The sequence below is a fragment of the Danaus plexippus genome, chromosome 17 (assembly GCF_018135715.1).
Source record: "Danaus plexippus chromosome 17, MEX_DaPlex, whole genome shotgun sequence".
Lineage (NCBI taxonomy): Eukaryota > Metazoa > Arthropoda > Insecta > Lepidoptera > Nymphalidae > Danaus > Danaus plexippus.
In genome coordinates, this window is record NC_083548.1 from 9240904 (window position 1) to 9260137 (window position 19234).

Below are 19234 nucleotides of genomic sequence, written 5' to 3' on the forward strand. Positions count from 1 at the left end.
CTTACGTATGCATCTACAAAGCCATCATTAAGTATATTAAACGTTAATTTTCAAAGCCGTGCGAATAAAGCAGCTGTTGTTGAATTAACAATTCAAATTAATAATTAAATATTGCAAAATGTTCCAAATCTTCCGAATACATCAATTTATAAATGATGAAATTTCGGCAATATTCATTATAACGATGAAATTCTTTGGAGAGTTTGGTTTAGAGCGCTCTGACTTGCCAACACAGCTTTCTAATGTCGGCTTCTTTTTAAGAATAGCTACCATTAAAATAAACGGAGACGATAATAAAGGTAAGTTGGGATAATATTTTGTAAATTAACGCTTTTAAGTATTTTAAAATACTTTGTTTAAACAGATAAAAATAATGTTTATTAAAGTAATCGTGAACTTCCCAAACTAAATTAATCCACATTAAATTAATAATACTTACAATTAAATTTAGGCAGGAATTTAAATGAAAAGAATAGTAAGATGTTATCTTATTCATTACAACGGTATACGTCGACATAGTAATCGTACAAGAAATTAAAAATGTTGTTTATCATGTTTGTTGGCTCACTTGGTTTAATAGCCTCTATTCAAACCTACACCTATTTTTAAATTATACTGACTCAGTTTCTTTCAAATAAACGCTTTGACAATACTATGAATATCCAACAGCACCCACCTTGAGTTGAGCCAGGTTCTGTCTTCCGGCTTCGGGACGTGACGACTCCATCGCCCACCTGCTTTTCCGGTGCAGTCAGTCACGGGGAGGGAGGACCTTGACCTCGTTTTGGGGTCTCGGTCCGGGCTGGAGGAACAGCCCATAGAGTGAAAGGCTTGTGAATGTGTGATGGATGAATGGTGATGCAAGGGCTTATACGGCCCCTAATCTTTGGTTCTGGTGCCCGGCCATGGGATGCATGGCGAGCAGGCGGCTCATCCCAAGGGCACCAGGTCTGGCCCTTCCTTAAAGGGATAAAAAACAAAATGGAGAGTCGCAATTTGGAAAAAAGTCCCCGGGTGGGTCCCGGCATTGATGCGGGGAATCCCACACTCCCACTTCAGTGGGAGCTCGGCCTCCGTATACGGGGTGGCCACAAGTTGTGAGAGGAGGAGAGACGAAGGAAACCAACGACCCTGGCAATGTTATGAAGGACACCGATCTGCAAAGCGATTCGGATTTGGCGAGAGGGACGGGCTCGGAGCACCTTACCGCATCGAGGCCGGACTTACAAATTGACAAGGACTCTGCTCCCAATCAGGTCGAGCGTGAGTTGAGACTCGCAGCCGCGTCGCGCATTCCGCGCGCACTACTCACGCGGCTTCAAACGGGACTGGACGGGAGAGACAGTGACAATGACCTCTCCGACTCCTCGGCCTACAGCGTTATGTCGCTAGAGTCCGGGGGGTCCAATACCGGAATTGACAAACCTCGAAATAGGAAACCCGACGATGACGGGGTGCCCGCCCTCAGAAAGAGGGCGGCACTCACTCGCAAAAAGGGACGCAGCCGGCCGCCAATACCCGGCTAGTACATCGGTCTAGCAAAAGCACAGGTCACCTATAAGAAGGCGAAAGAGGAGGCCTTACGATTCCAAGCCGAGAAGGACGTGGTCGAGATCGTAAAGCGGGCCTAGGCCTAGGACCTCCGCTGCTGTGACCAATGGTGTCGAGGCCTCGTTTTTAAGCCATACTCTTTGTCGCTACGAGGTCGAGAAACCTTAAGGGGATCTTCACGCAATGCCTAAAAGCGGCGGTAGCTAACACAAGGGCGGCCATATCGGAAATGATAGGGCGCAACATGTCCGATGAGATGGAGAGGCTGGAGGCCCAAAATGCGCGACTCCTCGCACAGGTGGCGGTCCCTCCCCGACACGACAGCAAAACAAATAAAGGCGCCAAGGAAGGCCCCGCCGAAAAAGCCCAAGGCGAATGGCGGCGGAGCGGTACCCACCCTGCCTGCCATGGAATTGGATGCCTAGCCCGTGGGCGGCGATTGGGGGATCGCCGCTCACATCAAGAGGGCCCAAGAGGAAAGCTCCCTAATGTCCGGGGAGTTCTCGATGAAGCAAGCGGCAGCACGTCACCAAGCCGCCGCATTGGGCAGAGCCAAGCCCGGGCACAGCCGGGAGAGGGACGCGCTGCGGGGTCGTGGTAGATATAACAGTTCCCACGTCCCCCGCCGATAGCGCGGAACGAGGACATCAGGGGGTTGTAGTGGGTAAAAATCCCACACGCCCCGGTCGCGTCCCCCACGCGGCCGTAAGTCTTTCGAAGATTTCCTCCCGTCAAAAAAAAAAGGTTCTCTTGCTCTATCGCAGTGAATGCGAAAGTGATTCCGTAATGCTCCGTAAAGTAAAGTAATTCCGTAATAGTGTGGAGGGTAAACGTAGTTTGTTTGAGTAGACAAATCGGCGGGCTTACAAAGCTGTCTAGCATGCTTGCAGGGAGACCTAAATAACCACTCGATCATCAGGCCTGGCCGGGGATATTCAGCAATTCATTTTACTAAACATTAAAAAAATATGGTTTTCTTGCACTGATGCTTAAATAGACTCCGACTTTTCGTTGTCATTAAAAAAAAATCCTCAACTAAAAATTTATATAATATAAATTTGTGACTAGAAGTCCATTAGCATACGGTATCAAAATTTTGACTATCAAATTTCTTTCCGCTATCAAGGCCTATACATTTGAAACGTAGTCCTTCCTTTAGGTTCGTAATCGTTTGTAGTGGGTTATTACATTTTTTTTCTTAGAAGATAACTGTACATTATGAAATGGAGTGAAGTTACTAGTTATTTGGTAAGCATAGTCATACTATCTAGCTAGCTTTTTTTTAATTGAGGGAAACTCCGTTTCCTTCACTTCCTGTGGGGGCAGGTAGCGGGGTGTTGGACTTCAGCCCACTGAAAATCCCCGGCATAACTTATCGCCTATGTGACGGTGCGCTGGGATCCTGCAAGCTCGGGTTACCTCAGCACCGCGGGTGGGACGCTCGCTCTAACCCTGCGCGGGCCCTACGAGCAGCTCCCCTGTGGTGGTAGGGGGATGAACAAGAGTAGGCGGATACGGAACCGTGCTCCTATCGGTTGGTGATGAGGCCAAGTGCAATGCCGTCCCGGGTAACCCACACCTAGAGCCAGCTGACCACCAGGAGGGCGGCGAAGTGAGGATGGTTTTTCCTCACAAGCATCTTTCTTCTACTGTCGAGAGACGAAGTGAAAGGACTGTTATCTCGTTCTCTCTCCACCTTCTCCTTTTGAGTCATGACATCTTCGCAGAAGGAAGGAAATGCTGCCCAGACCTGCTCGCTGCCACATATCGCGTCGATGACACTCAGAAGTGAGAGGTTGGGACCCACCACAGTGATTAATGCGACCCGCTGCGTGGTCCATGACGGGCACACCACCATTGTGTCCTCCGCGTAGTTCTCCGCCGAGCCATACTGTACGCAATATGGAGAATTTTCCCAGCCCATTTGATGCAGGTACTTCCGGAAATATCCGTGAACGGACAGGGCCTGCACCAAGTGATAGCTGAGGTAGCCGTATCTACAATCGAGCTATGCAACCAAGCGTGACCCAATCGTAGTGGCTACAAGACGATCGAAAATATTTTTATTGTTTATGGACAAAGTTTAGTATCTATCCCACAACTGAGGTCAATGAGCTGGTCATATCAGATAACAAGATAGAAGTAACCATTAATTGGTCATGTTGAGCTACCTCCCTCATTTCAGAACCATTCTGATATTTTTTTAACGTCTTCCAGATAATCTTTCTGTTGTCGCCCAGACTTTCAAACTGACATAAAGACTTTCTGGTCGGGAAGTAGTGTCAATTCTTATATCATTTAATTGATGGCTTTACAAAAAACTAAACCCTCATAACCCATAGGCATAGTATTTGTGAGGGCGTGAATTCATGGGAGTCAATTTATTTAAATCGTTTTCATCATTGCTATAGTATTTAAACGTTTTTTTCCTCCTTAATTGTAACTACAGAAAATTTTCAGCTATTTCATGGGTTTTCTACTTCTTAATATTCGCAAGCTGTGCATGCTACACCTCCGCTTACATTTTCAATGCGATTTGGTTTGTTTTCGTGCGATGTGTTGAAACCAATGATTTCATAACAGCTATGGTAGCACTTTCTCTTACAACTTGCAGTGCGAGCTGCGTCGTAAAATTCTTTTACATGAAGTTGTTCAAGTAAGTAGTACTCAATATTAGAAAGTATATTTAATGCCAAAAATAAAAATTAAGATTACTTAATCAATACTTTGTTTTTTACAGACCCCAGTTAATGGGTTTAGTTGATGAATATTTATATAGTGACACGTTAGTGGAGAGAAGTACTCGTTTCGCCAATAATCGTCTGCAAAATCTTAGGCTTGTTAAAAGGCGTGCTATAATAGTATGGACCATCCTAATAAGTAATGCAATAATATATGTCATCGAGCCATTATTGAGACCCGGTCGCCATTTTACTGCAGATTTATACGTCATTTATGGTTAGTAAAATATAAATTTATCAGTTATGACTTCAGCGATATTAGCACAAACTCAAATTCAATTAAATAGAATATTAAAATATGTCCAACCACGTATTTTGTGAGCGATTTCCAGACTGTATTTCGGATAAATATTTTCGGATTTCTACACGTTGTTACTACTTTAAACATAATAAATCCGAAAATATTAATTTCATTTGAAATGAATACTCGCGAAAGTCTTAGATCTTACTAAAATGTGTCGTCTACATTGCATTATATATTGTTGTATGCACAGGAAACAAGCTTGTATGTAGTGACCTAAGAGAAATAAAAAAAATAATTTGATGTAAATTTGTGGAGTGAATTAACTGATTTCAGATTCGTTTTCATTTGTTTTATTTTCCGGTGTAAAATCTGTATTACTTCGTGTAAAAAAAGAGTTCCTAAGTTTTAAAAAACTAATATAAAAACTTTGGAACTAGTAGAGTAATAAAAGGATAAAATCTAGGAAGTTAGTCATCATTTTGTTTTTTGCTGTGATTTCAGGCTTGGAGCCCATGTTTGAGTCGCCCAATTATGAAATAATTTATGTTATTGAAGCAGCGTCTATATATTTCTCTGTTTGGACAACAGTACACTTAACATTATTAATATTTGTCGTCCTGGGATGTATAGAAGCACAATTGCTGGCACTGAGTGAAGAACTTAATAATATATGGGAAGACAGCTACAAGTATTACAAACAAATGAGAACCGAAACGAATATTTTATTAGAAACACATTTTTGAGACGACGTTTGCGGGATATTGTGAGGTTTCACATAGTTAATATACATCTCAGACGTATCGTTGATAAGGTTACCCGTTTTATTTTTGGTGTTGATTGCGCGTTTATGATTCTTGCCATTGTAACCGAACTTGTCGGCGGTTTGGAAAATACATTCGTGCAATTCCCTTTCACTATTGGTATTGTGTTCATAGAATGTTTTATCGGACAGAAACTTATTGACGCTAGTATTGTATTTGAAAATTCGGTATATAGTTGTAAGTGGCAAAACTTTGATGTGTCAAATCAGAAGACTGTTTTTTGTATGCTGCAGACGTCTCAGAACACGTTGAGTTTGTCAGCCGGTGGAGTGGCAGTACTCAATTTAGCATTCTTTATGTTCGTTCTAAGAACAACTTATTCTGCTTACACGACGTTAAAATCATCATAGATTATTATAAATTGATGATTTTTTTTTGTTATGGCTAAGATTCACCAAAATATTATATTAATTATAATTCACGTTTTGATATTTGACTCTGAATTTAACTAAGTAAAATCGCCTTGTATACATTTTTTTGTATATACGTATGTATATAAAAATTATTTGAAATTAATATAATTTTCTACTCGCCTTAGTCACTAAGTCACTACACGGCAAAAACAGATTTTATTAAACAGAATGTGCGTTAATTATAATATCACTGTGAACAAACCATCTGCCTTGCATTTAAAATGAATATTAATATTTTATTATTGCAAAAAGTAAGGGAGTCACTATATAAGACTTCAAGTCTATCTCCATTGATAACACTCGGTCAGAGATGAAATTCTTAAGAAGCCTCGGTTTAGATTACTGTGATCTCCCGACGATTTTGATAAACGTCAGTGTACTTTTAAGGGTTGTCACTATTAAAATAAATAGTAACGATACTCAACGTAAGTAAATCTTAGGATATTCACAACTTAACCCCATAACACGGAGACGTCCCTAAAAAAGTTTATGTACTTACAGTATTTTTATGGATTTCTTACAAGGTGTTAAAAATAATTACCCAAAAACGTTATAAGCTAATATTAAAATAAATAACAAGAATATTAAAATGATTATTTATTATAATATGGCCAATGTTATAATAGCAATGAATTAAAATATTAGTTTTAAAGTTACTTAGGAAAAAGTGTACCTATGTATAGTGTTAATAAAGGGGTCATGTCAAAAATCAGTTAGTTTGCTACAGAAAACTATTTAATATGAATATAAAGTGAAGGAGATTACCAAAAAAGCGGTTCTGGGTTGAACTATTTAAGACAAAGAATGTAAAAGATATGGAAAGAAAATATAATGTCTTTAAGGAAGAACGAAGAACATATTATCTGACAATTTTAAAATGTGCTAAGTAATGTTACTTATTTAAATTATGAAGGAAGATGATACCTTACCATTAACTAGAATGATACCTTACCACTAACTAGTTTTTAATCACTAATATATTTCAGCTGTTTCATGGGCTTTGTATTTGATAATCACTATATGTAGCAGTTGTTATTTTTTCGCCTATGTCGTCAACTTAGTATGGTTTGTGCTTGTACGATGTGTCGAAACCGGAGACTTCATCACAGCGATGGTGGCATTGTCCCTTACATTTTGCAGTGGAACTTGCTTAGCTAAGTTTCTTTACATGAAAATGTATACGTATGTATTTTTATGATAACTTATGTTTTAAAATTTTGTACTTTTAACATTGAAAAGGGCTATAAATAACAAAATATGTTGTTTACAGCAACACGGTGATGAATTTAGTCGATGAATATCGACTTTGTGACAAATTACTTGTAAGTGATACACGTTTTGCAATGAATCGTATGAACAACTTAAGAATAATCAAAAAGCGCGCTATAACTGTCTGGCTTGTACTTGTTACCAATGCTGTAATATATCTCTTGACGCCCTTATTGAGTCCTGGACGTCATTTCGCAGAAGATTTATATGTGCTTTATGGTAAGGAAATGTTAAGGAATCAGTGACAGAGAATATTTTTAACTATGCCTCCTTGTTTGCGATTTTTTTTGTTGTGACATTCATATATACTAGAATTACAGCTATGTATAGACAGCGTTTCTTAATATACTTTAGTACAAAGCTTGGCATTTATAATTTTAATAATATGTTACTATGAAGTGGAACGTTTTCACAGATTTTTTGTTTAGTCCTGTTCAAGCTGGTTAGTATTATAAAGAAGGATTTATTATTGTAGACACATTAAGTAGGAACAGCGGCAATACATATACTCTGGAATTGTTTATATTTTATATCAAATAATCTCATATTTTCAATGCCATCCTAAAAATAATATTTTTATACGACAATGACTGTTGTCATCATGTTTGTTAACAAAAAAGGTATTCTTATTTCCAAAAGTTGTTGTTGCATTAATGGATATGAGGTAGACAAAAAGGGTACTTCTTTTGCTAATACCAAAATTGCAATTTATATCATTTTTTTAATGCTTAATGTATTTAAAAATGTTTGTTTTGATATACTTCCTCTCCAAAAATAAACGTAGCAAAATATAGCACGGAAACCTATTAGGTAACTGCTCTACACAACACAATATATATACATATATGTATACAATATGTTAATTGTTAAAGAAACATTCATTATTTGAGCTAGTATCGATCAATATTATAAGATAGAATAAGATTAAATTGTGACTTTTAATTGTAAATAAATAATAATTTTCAAAGTCCATCGCTATAATATAGAAAATGGATGGCAAGTAAAATATACTGCCTGCAAACGAGCCGTTTGACCTGTTAATTGTTTTTGTGTTTATGGTTTGTACACGTAAGTTTTCTAAAAGGAGTAATTAAATGTGCAAGTAATATATTAATTGACTTCAGAAAATGTTAAAATATTTTGTTTCATAAAACTTTATCATTTCAGGCTTAGAACCATCGTTTGAAACGCCAAACTACCAAATAATTTTTGCTATTGAAGCAGCTTCAATATTTTTTTCTATTTCGACTACGGTACATATAACAGTATTTATAATAGTCATTGTTGGTTGCATCGAAGCTCAGCTGCTGGCTCTCAGCGAAGAACTGGAAAATATGTGGGAAGATAGTGCAAAATTTTATGAGCGGTATGGGAATGGAAACGAAAGGTTCTCCAGAAACGTCTTTTTGAAGATGCGCCTTCAGGATATTGCTAAATTACATATTGTAACTATTAATCTCAGACAAAACGTCGACAAGGAACTCCGATTTCTTTTTGTTGTAGATTGTATTTTTATGATTCTTGCCATTGTCACCGAACTAGTTGGTGGACTAGAAAACACAATAGTGCAGTTCCCTTTCACGATTGCTATTGTATTTATAGATTGTTTTATTGGACAAAAGCTCATTGACGCTAGTGATGTGTTTGAGAGTTCCATTTATGGTTGTAGGTGGGAAAATTTCGATGTTCACAATCAGAAAACAGTTCTATTTATGTTAAAGAATTCACAAAAAACGCTATATTTATCAGCAGGGGGAATAGCAGTGCTGAATATGTCTTGCTTAATGTGTATTTTTCGGACTACATATTCTGCTTACACTACCTTGCAAACGTCAGGGTAGATGTTTACTTGAAAATAAAGCTTGTAAAATTTATCTACAGATACTACTTCTTTACAATTTGTAATTATTTTATAACTAGTATAGCTTTCTGTATGATTTTAAAACACTGCTGAAATAACTAATTGGTAGTATGTTGAAATCTTGTTCGTTGTACATGCATATAATTATATTATATAAGAATAATTTATGTATTAGAACCAATTCAGATTTGTATTCCACCAAGAAGTGTCCGTAGATATTCTTAGTAAAACTCTTAGAAACAATTGAAGTTTTTTGAATTTTCATATCCTTTCCTTGATTGGTTGGAAGAAAATCTTTTGAAAAGTCATTTCATAAGTCGTTTATAGTGAGAAAAATAAGCATTTAATACACAATATTAGAAAAATATATCAAGACATCTTAAGATCGGTTAGTGCAATCATAGACTGCAGTAACGAAGAACACGTTTATTTGTTAGGGGACTTTAACGCTTATCCATATGAACTATTTTATAAGGAACTTATCTCATGTTGTAGTGTATGAAAATCTATGTGTATTGATACTAAATTGTTAAGTCTTAATTCAAATAGACACTTTCTTAAATTAGGCCCACGGAACAAAGAGATGGCTCGATCACAGAAGCAGAAGAGAACTCTGGTAGAGAAGCTTATATGATGAATGACGTCATGTGGTCCGATCATTTGTCGTTAGTTATTGAGTATGGTCTAGACTTTATTATGGCTAAAAAGTTTAAAAATATGTTAACAAAGTTCTATGGAGTGAAAGAGATATGGGTTCGATTGAGTCCTACTCAGCGTTTAGTCATGATTTATTGAAATTTATAGTTTTTCCTCATGAACACAGAAATTGTTGCGATAAGATGTGTATTAGGCCTAGTCATAAAATTATGATTGATAAGTTGTATATCATTATTGTACAAGACTTTGGTACAGCCTTTGTGATGAGCTGGCGAAATTATAACAAACGTTCCAAAAAAATTCTAATAGGGTAATGGATTAAATAAATAGGTAGCTGAAGTTCCCAGTTAGCCGGTCAAAAAAATTATGGAGTGGGTTTGGTGTGGAACAGCAACTTTCGTAAGAGTATAGTATGAAATGTGTGTGGCATGAAATATTTTTGAATCAACGTTAAAGCGGTGTTAAGTCCACAAAGATCAAGTTAAAAATGACACTATCGCTACAAATTTTCAAGGTATGGTTCCGAAAGCAAATTAATAACGTTGGACGGGCCAGGACCTTATTGGATCCTAATAAGTTAGAGTGCGGGAGGAGGCAAGGGAGTTTAGCTCACGAGCCCTCTTCGACTCGTATGTAAAAGATCTAATAGGCGGGCTCAGTTACACCAGAAGATTTCCGCGTGGATAATATTAGCTACGCGGTCTACTTGGTGTTCCTGAGCGGGTCGGTGATAAGCCCCTAACGAATAGAAGTCTGAGGTCATGGTATTTGAAGAGCATTTAACACGTGCAGCCATGTTGGTTATTTGTACGTAGAGACAGTACTGTGCTCTCTGTCTCCAATATATTAACGCAGTCAGGATGCTAGGGGGCTGCCTCGCTACTGTAGCGCATCGGCGATATTCGTTGCAGCAAATTTAGATTGATTCTGCACTATAATAGGCAAAAGGTGTGCTCTGACAAGCAGGGTGCGAAGGGAGCCCTACAATATAATACAATTAGCTTAATTGAGGGTAGACTGGACTGTGCCTAGGTGAATCACTGCTGTGCTAATAACGAGTCTATGTAACTTGAATGAAATAAATTAAATTATTGTAATTAAAAAAAAATAAGTAAAAGAAAGTTTGCATAAAGGAAAACTAAGTTACATTAGTGTACTGTTTGATGTTGTGCAATTTTTATTATAATAGTCATTACCTTTTCCATATAAGTTTGTCGATAAATAATGCTTCAGTATGTATAAAGTTTGTGGTTTGATTGTATCAGTCCATTGTACGATGTCACTGTTGACACAAAGCTGGTGCTTGCGATATGTACATGATATTTACAGATATATAAATATACAACAATGGCTAATGTTTTTGGGAGGTTTGGTTTAGACCGTTGTGATCTCCCGACAATATTCTGGAACGTTGGGGTGATTTTGAGGGTATTAACTATTAATATCAATAGGAGACATGCCCGACGTAAGTTCTTTAAGAGTTATATTAAGTTAATATTTTAACAAATGTAGTATCATACTCTAAAGCGCTTCTAAAGATTGTTGTCTTTGGCTCTAAATTTATTTATTAATTTTCTTGTTTATATTTCAGATATTAGATTTGTACCACTGTGATTAATAATTTTTGTGTATATTAAAATATATATCTCTAGAGTCTTAAATATTATGTGTAATTACGTATATTATACATGCTCTTAATAGTTTTTTAATATAATTTATTTCTTAAATACATACGTATAAATACAGATAAATAAATGTCAAATAGCATAAATAGTTAACTTACAAAACTACCAACAGGCTCAAAGTAACATAACGACACTAAATTACTATACAGTAATTCACATCTACACTACACAACTAACTATACTACATACACTACAATTCTTTACACGGAAACTCTTACACTACATCATAACTCACAACACTACACACTATAAAACGTTCAAAATGGTGGCTATACTAAAATACACTGTACAATATCCAAGTCTATTACTTTAAGAAAAAACACAGATGGCATCACTTGATGTTTTAGAGGATGTCGATAATTTCTAATAGAATAATATGCCACCATTTCGGTACTTATAATGAATGCTACAATAATGTTTGCAAATTTGACTTTAAAATAACCTACCTTTAATATTAAAAGCCTTAAATGCAACTTTAACAGTTTTCTCATTACTTTTCAAACATTTAATGTGATTTTTGATCTCATCATGTTGACAGAATATTGGATTAATGACATAAGTCATTTAACAAATACCTGGTTACGTAAGTTACAAAACTACGAAATATATTAATTAAGCGGGAGGTGTGGTGGTGTACATAAGAGATAATTGGACCGCATAAGTTTATGAATCAGACGTTAATGAAGCCAACTATCTCGCTGCAGAAATCCCTAAAGTAATAAACCTCTTAGCCCTTTATAGATCACCCTCATTTAAAGTAATTAAAATCTTTAAATATTTGAGTAAAATTATAAGAAGCCGAAAAAAATTTCCATGCTTTATCTTTATGAGGGACATAAATATCAATATTATTAAGCAATCAGCTGATACTGAAACCGCATCAGAAAACTTGCGCTTAATGGCAGAACTTGGTCTGCTTTCTTGCGGTAGACAGGCCAACTAGGAATTCAGCATGCCAGGATCATGTATTCTATAAAGGTAAAGATAGAGATGCAACTATGGTGTTTCCTACTGCAGTGGCCGATCACGACTTGGTAATAACTGGAATTGCTAACAATAAAAATTAAAAGACAACCGAAAAAGTTACAACAAAAACGATGATTTATTTTGAAAGGGTCATCAGAGAATTAGAAAAATTAAAGTGATCAATCTTGATGTCTACCACGAATATCTCAGACCAAACAGAAATTTTTTGTAACACTGTAAAAACCATAATCCTGGATAATACTTAAAGCGCGAAACTTAGCCGTAGTAGTTATATTAAAACTTTAAATGACCTCGGGCTTATTACGATGTGCCAAGGTTAGGGCTAAGCTACTCCTGGATACCAGAAAATCACCAAATGACGCAGTTAAAAAAATAATTTATTCTCGGTATCAAAATTTATACTTTAATTTAATCCGAAAACTGAAAAATAAATATGAGGCAGATCTATTTAACGCAAATCTAAAATAAACCAAAAGAACCATGGCGTGCAATTAACCACATGATTCATAGAGCTAATACTAACTACAACATCTACCGATTTATTAGACTCAAAATCTTCTCCTTGGAATTCCGCTAATTTTTGTTATGGCTTTTTTGTATCTGTGGGGAAGACGTTGGCTGAAACTACTTTAGCTAATACAAGCAATAGCGAAGAAACATTTGCTTCAAAAATAAAATTCAGTATTTTCTCTCTCAGTTCCTTTCTCATGAGGCTAACAGATTGTCAAAAGGTTGAAGCAATAACTATGAACCCAAAAAAGACTGTGCACCTGGACTAGACGGCATAATAAATAGTCATATCAAAACTTTTAAAAACCAAATTGTGGAACCGCTAACGTATCTATTAAACTGAATTCTTTCAAGTGGTACAGTACCCATTTCGTGGAAAATCGATGTAGTTATTCCAATATTTAAAGGAGGTGACTCTAAGGAGCTGACAAACTACAGACCCATATCCCTGCTACCCGTTTTTGCAAAGATAATGGATAACAATATCTTAATAAACAACCAGTTCGGTTTTCATAATAAAAAATCAACATAAAATGCTGCTACTCTACTAACTGAAAAAATATCCTTCTTTCTGGACAACGGAGAGGCTTGTATTGGAGTCTTCCTTGACTAGTCAAAGGCCTTCGATTGGGTTTCTGTGCGAAACCTTTTACAGAAACTCGAAAAGATCGCTATACGAGGGATAGCATTTAATTGGTTATAGGGGGTACTTGTACCAGTGCCTTTGCCAACATGTCCTATGGTGTGACTCAAGATACTGTACTTGGACCAACCCTTTTTCTTATATACATAAATGACATATGCATCCTAAACTTTTCTCAAGCTGAAACTATCTGTTACGCAAATGACACTGTAATTTTGTTTCATGGAAGGGGTGGGACTTGCGCTATGAAATTGCAAGGCGTGGTATGAAATCTATATGTACATGGCTAAATGAATATCTCTTATTATTAAACATGGTGAAGACCAAATACATTTGTTTCCATACAGCAGTTGCTTCGTGGCCAGACATGAACTCAGACATAACAGTGTGTACCAACCCGCAGTGCTTATCATCCGGTGATTCCCTGCCAATAATCACTTGCGATTGTACGGGAGTACAAAGAGTACACAATCTAAAATACCTTGGAATCATTTTTAACGTTTAAAGAACATATCGGTGCGATGTCGACAAAAACCCGCAAACTGATCCATATCATCAAGCGGCTTAGGGAAATCGTACACATGAATCTATAAAAAACTGTTTATTTCGCACTTCGTCACTTAATAATATCCTACTGTATAAAAACCTTTTTTTTTTTTTTGATGAAGCAGGGAAACTCTTTTTACGAGCCGTCTCACCGGCCTTGGTGGGGCCGGAGAGGATGTGTGAGACTCGACCTGGGCAGGTCCCTACTCACTAAAACCACTGCGAAAGCCATCGGCCGCTATGTTGGTGCACCCCGGATCTGTCAGCGACAGGGCACACCAGCGACTGGCCGGTCCTGGCAGAGACCGGACTTACTCCCTCGGAGAAAGGGGGCGATCCCGGCAATTAGGATCGCCCCGACGACGCCGGGCTTTCACAGGAGCCGGGTTACCAGCCCGACCCCAGCCCGGGGCGCAGGGGCGCTATTGGAGGAGGCGTTGATATCGCCCCCGGCGCGCCCCCGTCCGTCGTCTGCGGAGGGAGGGTGCATCAGCCGCAACCTCCCGTTCCCGCTCAGATGCCTCCTTCGTGGACATAACCGTCTCACAGAAGGAGGACACCGCCATCCAGGACCTGTCACTCTCAAGCATCTTCTCCGCGACACTCGAAAGCGAAAAGCCCACTCCGCCGAGCGCCGCCACAAGGTCTTGGCGCTGCGCAGCCCATCTCGGGCACACCTCGAGGGTGTGCTGGGCTGAGTCCACCGCAGCGCCGCACTCATGGCAGCCTCCTCCCGGCTCTCTCCTGGCCACCCGACACAAGTAGTCACCGAAACAGCCGTGCCCGGTGAAAACCTGCGTCAGGCGAAAAGTAAGGGGTTTGCGTTTCCGTCTCATCCAACGCTCTAGGACCGGACGGAGCGCAGCCGTTGTACGTTTACCGTACGGCTGGCCCGCCAGGTCCTCCCCCCACTCCCGCATAAGGCGCGACTCCCCCTGCCGGCGAACCGCCCGGATCTCCTCTGACGAAGGGTTCTCTCCGAGAGCCCTCCTACCCGAGACGTAAGAGAACACCTCGGCGAGAACCGACGCCACCAGATCCCAGGGCGGATCGCCAGCTAGAGCCGTCGCTGCGGCCCAGGAGACCGTACGGTACCCCCTAATCACCCTCACCGCGGGTGCCCTTTGCGCCGAGCGCAGTAGGGCCTTGACCCCGCGGCTCATCGGTCGATCAGCCCAAACGGGAGCACCGTACGTGGCTATACTCCGACAGACCCCAGAGTATAGCCGCCTGCAAGCTGCGCTGGGTCCTCCGAGGTTCGGGAGGAATTTCCCCAGCGCACCTGCCGTCCTCATGACCTTCGGTCCCAACTCCCTGAAATGGGGCACGAAGGTCCACCCTCCGTCAAGGGTGAGCCCCAGATATTTCATGGTCGGGCTCACCCTGACCCTCCCTCCTCCTATGAGAAGGGTGGCACCCGGCGGGGGTCCTTTCCGCCCAGTCCCGCGGAAGAGGAGGGCTTCGGTCTTGTCGATTCTGACCCGAAGCCCCAACCTCTCTATGCGGCTGACCACGAGATCAGTACCGACCTCGGCCAGCCGCGCCGCCTCCTTGTAGCTCCGTCCCCGGGATAAGACGAGGGTGTCATCTGCATAGCAAATGACACCCATCCCGGGGAGGAGGCGACTCCGCAGGACCCAGTCATACCCGACATTCCACAGGACAGGTCCCAAGACCGAACCCTGTGGAACGCCGTTTTCGACTGTCCACCACTCTATGGACCCCCACTGGTTCTCGACTGCCTACTGTATAAAAACCTGGGGTAGTGCAGCCCAAACACACGTAATTACTCTGGAAAGAGCTTAATATTCTTTAATAAAAGTCATGCTTAAAGAATCGTATTATTAGCCTACGACAAACTTACGAATATTATGCATAGGAGCCAAAATCCTAAGCATACGACGCCTTTATATTTTGCAAGTCATATTAGCCGCTCACAAAATAGTATTGAATTCCTCGGTATACACAAATACAACAAACCGCAAAGTAAGGGCATCATGCATTGCAGTAGAAACCGGGTTTGCACCACGATTGTCACCTTTCTCTATATTTACAACAAAATTAATAATATTTGCGACCTGGGAACCTTTCCCATAAAGAAGTATAAATAAATATCACAAATTTATTAATAAATTGGTCTTACGCTGATACCGAACATTTTATAAAAATAGTCAAAAAAAAAAACAAATTATAGCAATGGTAAGTCTCATTTCATTTAAGTAAATATAGAGACACACACTCGCACACACTCACACACTCACAGACACACACACGCACACACAACTCCTACACTTCACTTATCAAACAGACTTTCGAATAATTGATTAGTTTATCTTTTTTCTTTTAATTGAAGTTTTAATACCATATTATCATAAAACTTGTTTAAAATTGTAAACAACCTTTAAATACAGTACCAAAAGAACTAATGTTTTGTGAATACACCATTTTCTGTGTGATTGTCTTTTATTATTATAAGCGTGGTAATTATTAACTAAATGCTGACAGCTAAAAAACAAATCGACGTTCACGATATAGGACTAGCCTAGTGCGGACGTCAACGCTTATTGTAGACATATAAATGGATAAATTAAATAAATATATTATTATTATTATCATTAGGAATGAACTTTGGAAGGAAATAAATATACATAAAAGCTCCTAAAGCCTTAGGGAAAATATATTGTAATACTGGTTTTTGAAAGTTTTTTCCGTTACGCAATTTAAATTAGCATATTAAAAAACAAAATGAAGATAAAGAATAGCAAAGAAATAAACGATTGATGACTTTATTTTAAGGGAGTCTAAGGGGACCGTTTTTATTGCTATAACTTCAACTATATTTTTAGGCGTCTATAAAAAAATAATTAAATTAATGTTATTACTTGTTTTTGATTGTGAGATTAAACTCAAAGAGAAATGAATAGTCTACTTCAACATATATATACAGTTAATTATACAAAATCTAATATACTGTTGTGTCATGCGGTTACTACACTGATTTTTTACATAAATAATAGCCTAAGTCTCATTTTGATATCTAAACTATATTACGTAGAAATACTTTACGTAGTTCTTGCGCGACAGAGTGGCAAACAGCCATTCATACATTCAAACATAGACTTCTAAATTTTCATATCAATGACTTTGGTAATATTTCAATGTACTCCTGTCTCTAAAAACTGTTTAGGTTATTGTTAAGGCAAGCGTGTTTTATATTGTAAAATTTATAGAGAAGAAAGTGCGTTGATCGTTAAAAACTCTTCCTTTTTTTCAGCTATTCCCTGTATACTTTATCTTTTCACCATATTTATTGGCGCAAGCTACGTCTATGTTTACATAGTTTCCGTGCTTTGGTTTGTGCTGGTGCGGTGTCCGGAGACAGGAGACTTCATTAGCGCTATGGTTGCGATCTCTTTAACTATGTGCAGTATCACGTCCATACCTAAGTTATTTTACATGAAGTATTACAGGTATATTTATTTATTGAATTTAAAGTTTTCAGTGGAATTAAAATAATTGATTATAAATTAATTGTAATAATCATTTGTTATTTTTTTTTAAATATTTTTTTACTGATTTCGGGATAATCCATTTGTTGTTTTAAGTAAAACTGTGATGAAGTTGATTGATGATTATCTACATTGTAATGGATTAGTGGTGAGAGGAACACGTTTCGAGACAAATATTCTGAAAGTTCTTAAAGTGGTTAAGACTCAAGCCACGATGGCTTGGACCGTGTTGACCTTGAACGGCCTTATATACATAAGTGTGCCTTTTTTAAGACCTGGTCGTCATTTTTCTGAAGATTTATTTGTTTTATATGGTAAATCAACATATTTGTAGAAACAGTCTGTGAAAGTCTTTAATCAATTGAAAAAACAAATCAAAAGCAGCTGATATGTTAATTATATTAGTGGTGAAGTTAAAACTGAGATAAAAATGAATGCAAAAACATTAATATTTCTTTTGTCATGTTGGGTTAAAGAAGCTTTATATTATTAAATACCATATAGAAGGTTTAATAACAGGTTTGAGCTTTCAAAACAGTTGATAATACAGATACAGTTAGGATAATGTAGTTTATACTTACTGATCGATGAGATTTCTATTTCAGGTTTGGAACCGATGAGAGAATCGCCAAACTATGAAGTAGCATCGGTTTTATTGACATCAGCAGTAATCTTCTCTGTTACTGCTTCTGTTCATGTAACATTATTCATAATTGTCATAGTTGGATATTTGGAAGCACAAATGCTTGCTCTCAGTAAAGAAATGCTCAATATTTGGGATGACAGTGAAAAATATTACAACGTTTATAAACTATACAACAACCCAGCCATGAAGAGTAGAGCAAGAAATATTTTTTTGAAGATACGCCTACGTGATATCGTAAAATTTCAGATAGTGAATGTAAATCTGAGAAATAAAGTAGAACATGAACTTCGTTTTATTTTCGTAAATGATTTAATTTTCATTATACTAGCACTCGTTACTGAACTTGTCGGTGGACTAGAAAATACTTGGATACAAATGCCGTTTACATTTGGTATAATATTTATAGATTGCTACATAGGACAGAGGCTAATCGATGCTAGCAAAGAATACGAAAACGCGATTTATAATTGTAAATGGGAGAACTTCAATGTAGACAATCAGAAGACCGTTCTGTTTATGTTACAATGTTCGCAGAAAACAATGACATTATCAGCTGGTGGATTTGCAGTTCTCAATTTCGCTTCCTTGATGTCGATGCTTCGTTCTACTTACTCTGCATATACGACACTTAAATCTACTGCACAAAAATAATACATTGCGAGTTGAATCAATTTATGTCTGTTCTATAGATAGATTTACTATAACATACATACATTGCTTTAAGTACATGTTTCTATTTGAAATCTGTGGCTAAAAATGTAGTAAACAAATAAAATGATTATTTGGAAAAAAAAAAACAATAAAAGTAGGTAAGAAAAGAGTAAATACAGTCTGTCATATGTATGTAAAAAAAGACTTTAAGTCTTATTGTTAAAGAAGTATAATATATGTATGTCACCACAGACAGACACTTCTAATCTTCAGTAATTGTACAATTAAAGATACTTGTATTAATAGTTGTAGTAATAGTCTGTCCTTCGTGTTTCAATTTCCTCTTTTAATAGAGGTAATAGTGATTAAGTGTCGATTGTATTAAGTCTATCGAACATATTTTCTTAGAGATGTAAAATTATTCAGATGATACATTTGGTTTTTCACAAAACTCAGTAAAAACGAAAAGGTTTTTTTAAATAAATATCTTTATAAAAATA

The 19234-nt window shown here is 37.8% G+C and overlaps 3 protein-coding genes across 3 annotated transcripts; all 3 read left to right on the forward strand.

Annotated features, from left to right (window-relative positions):
- Positions 1 to 228: 228 nt before the first annotated feature.
- On the forward strand, positions 229 to 5471 carry LOC116771537 (uncharacterized). The gene is made up of 4 exons (XM_032663413.2): positions 229 to 299; positions 4012 to 4207; positions 4292 to 4509; positions 5038 to 5471. The coding sequence occupies exons 2-4, from the start codon at positions 4137 to 4139 to the stop codon at positions 5277 to 5279; spliced, it is 531 nt and encodes a 176-aa protein (XP_032519304.2). The 5' UTR covers positions 229 to 299; positions 4012 to 4136; the 3' UTR covers positions 5280 to 5471.
- A 328-nt stretch (positions 5472 to 5799) lies between these two features.
- On the forward strand, positions 5800 to 9025 carry LOC116771478 (uncharacterized). The gene is made up of 4 exons (XM_032663321.2): positions 5800 to 6195; positions 6757 to 6952; positions 7041 to 7258; positions 8207 to 9025. The coding sequence occupies exons 1-4, from the start codon at positions 6081 to 6083 to the stop codon at positions 8878 to 8880; spliced, it is 1203 nt and encodes a 400-aa protein (XP_032519212.2). The 5' UTR covers positions 5800 to 6080; the 3' UTR covers positions 8881 to 9025.
- Positions 9026 to 10846: 1821 nt separating this feature from the next.
- On the forward strand, positions 10847 to 19194 carry LOC116771535 (uncharacterized). Its single transcript, XM_032663411.2, has 4 exons — positions 10847 to 11022; positions 17203 to 17398; positions 17534 to 17751; positions 18043 to 19194. Exons 1-4 carry the CDS (start codon positions 10905 to 10907, stop codon positions 18732 to 18734), a joined length of 1224 nt encoding a protein of 407 aa, XP_032519302.2. The 5' UTR covers positions 10847 to 10904; the 3' UTR covers positions 18735 to 19194.
- The last annotated feature ends 40 nt before the right edge of the window (positions 19195 to 19234 follow it).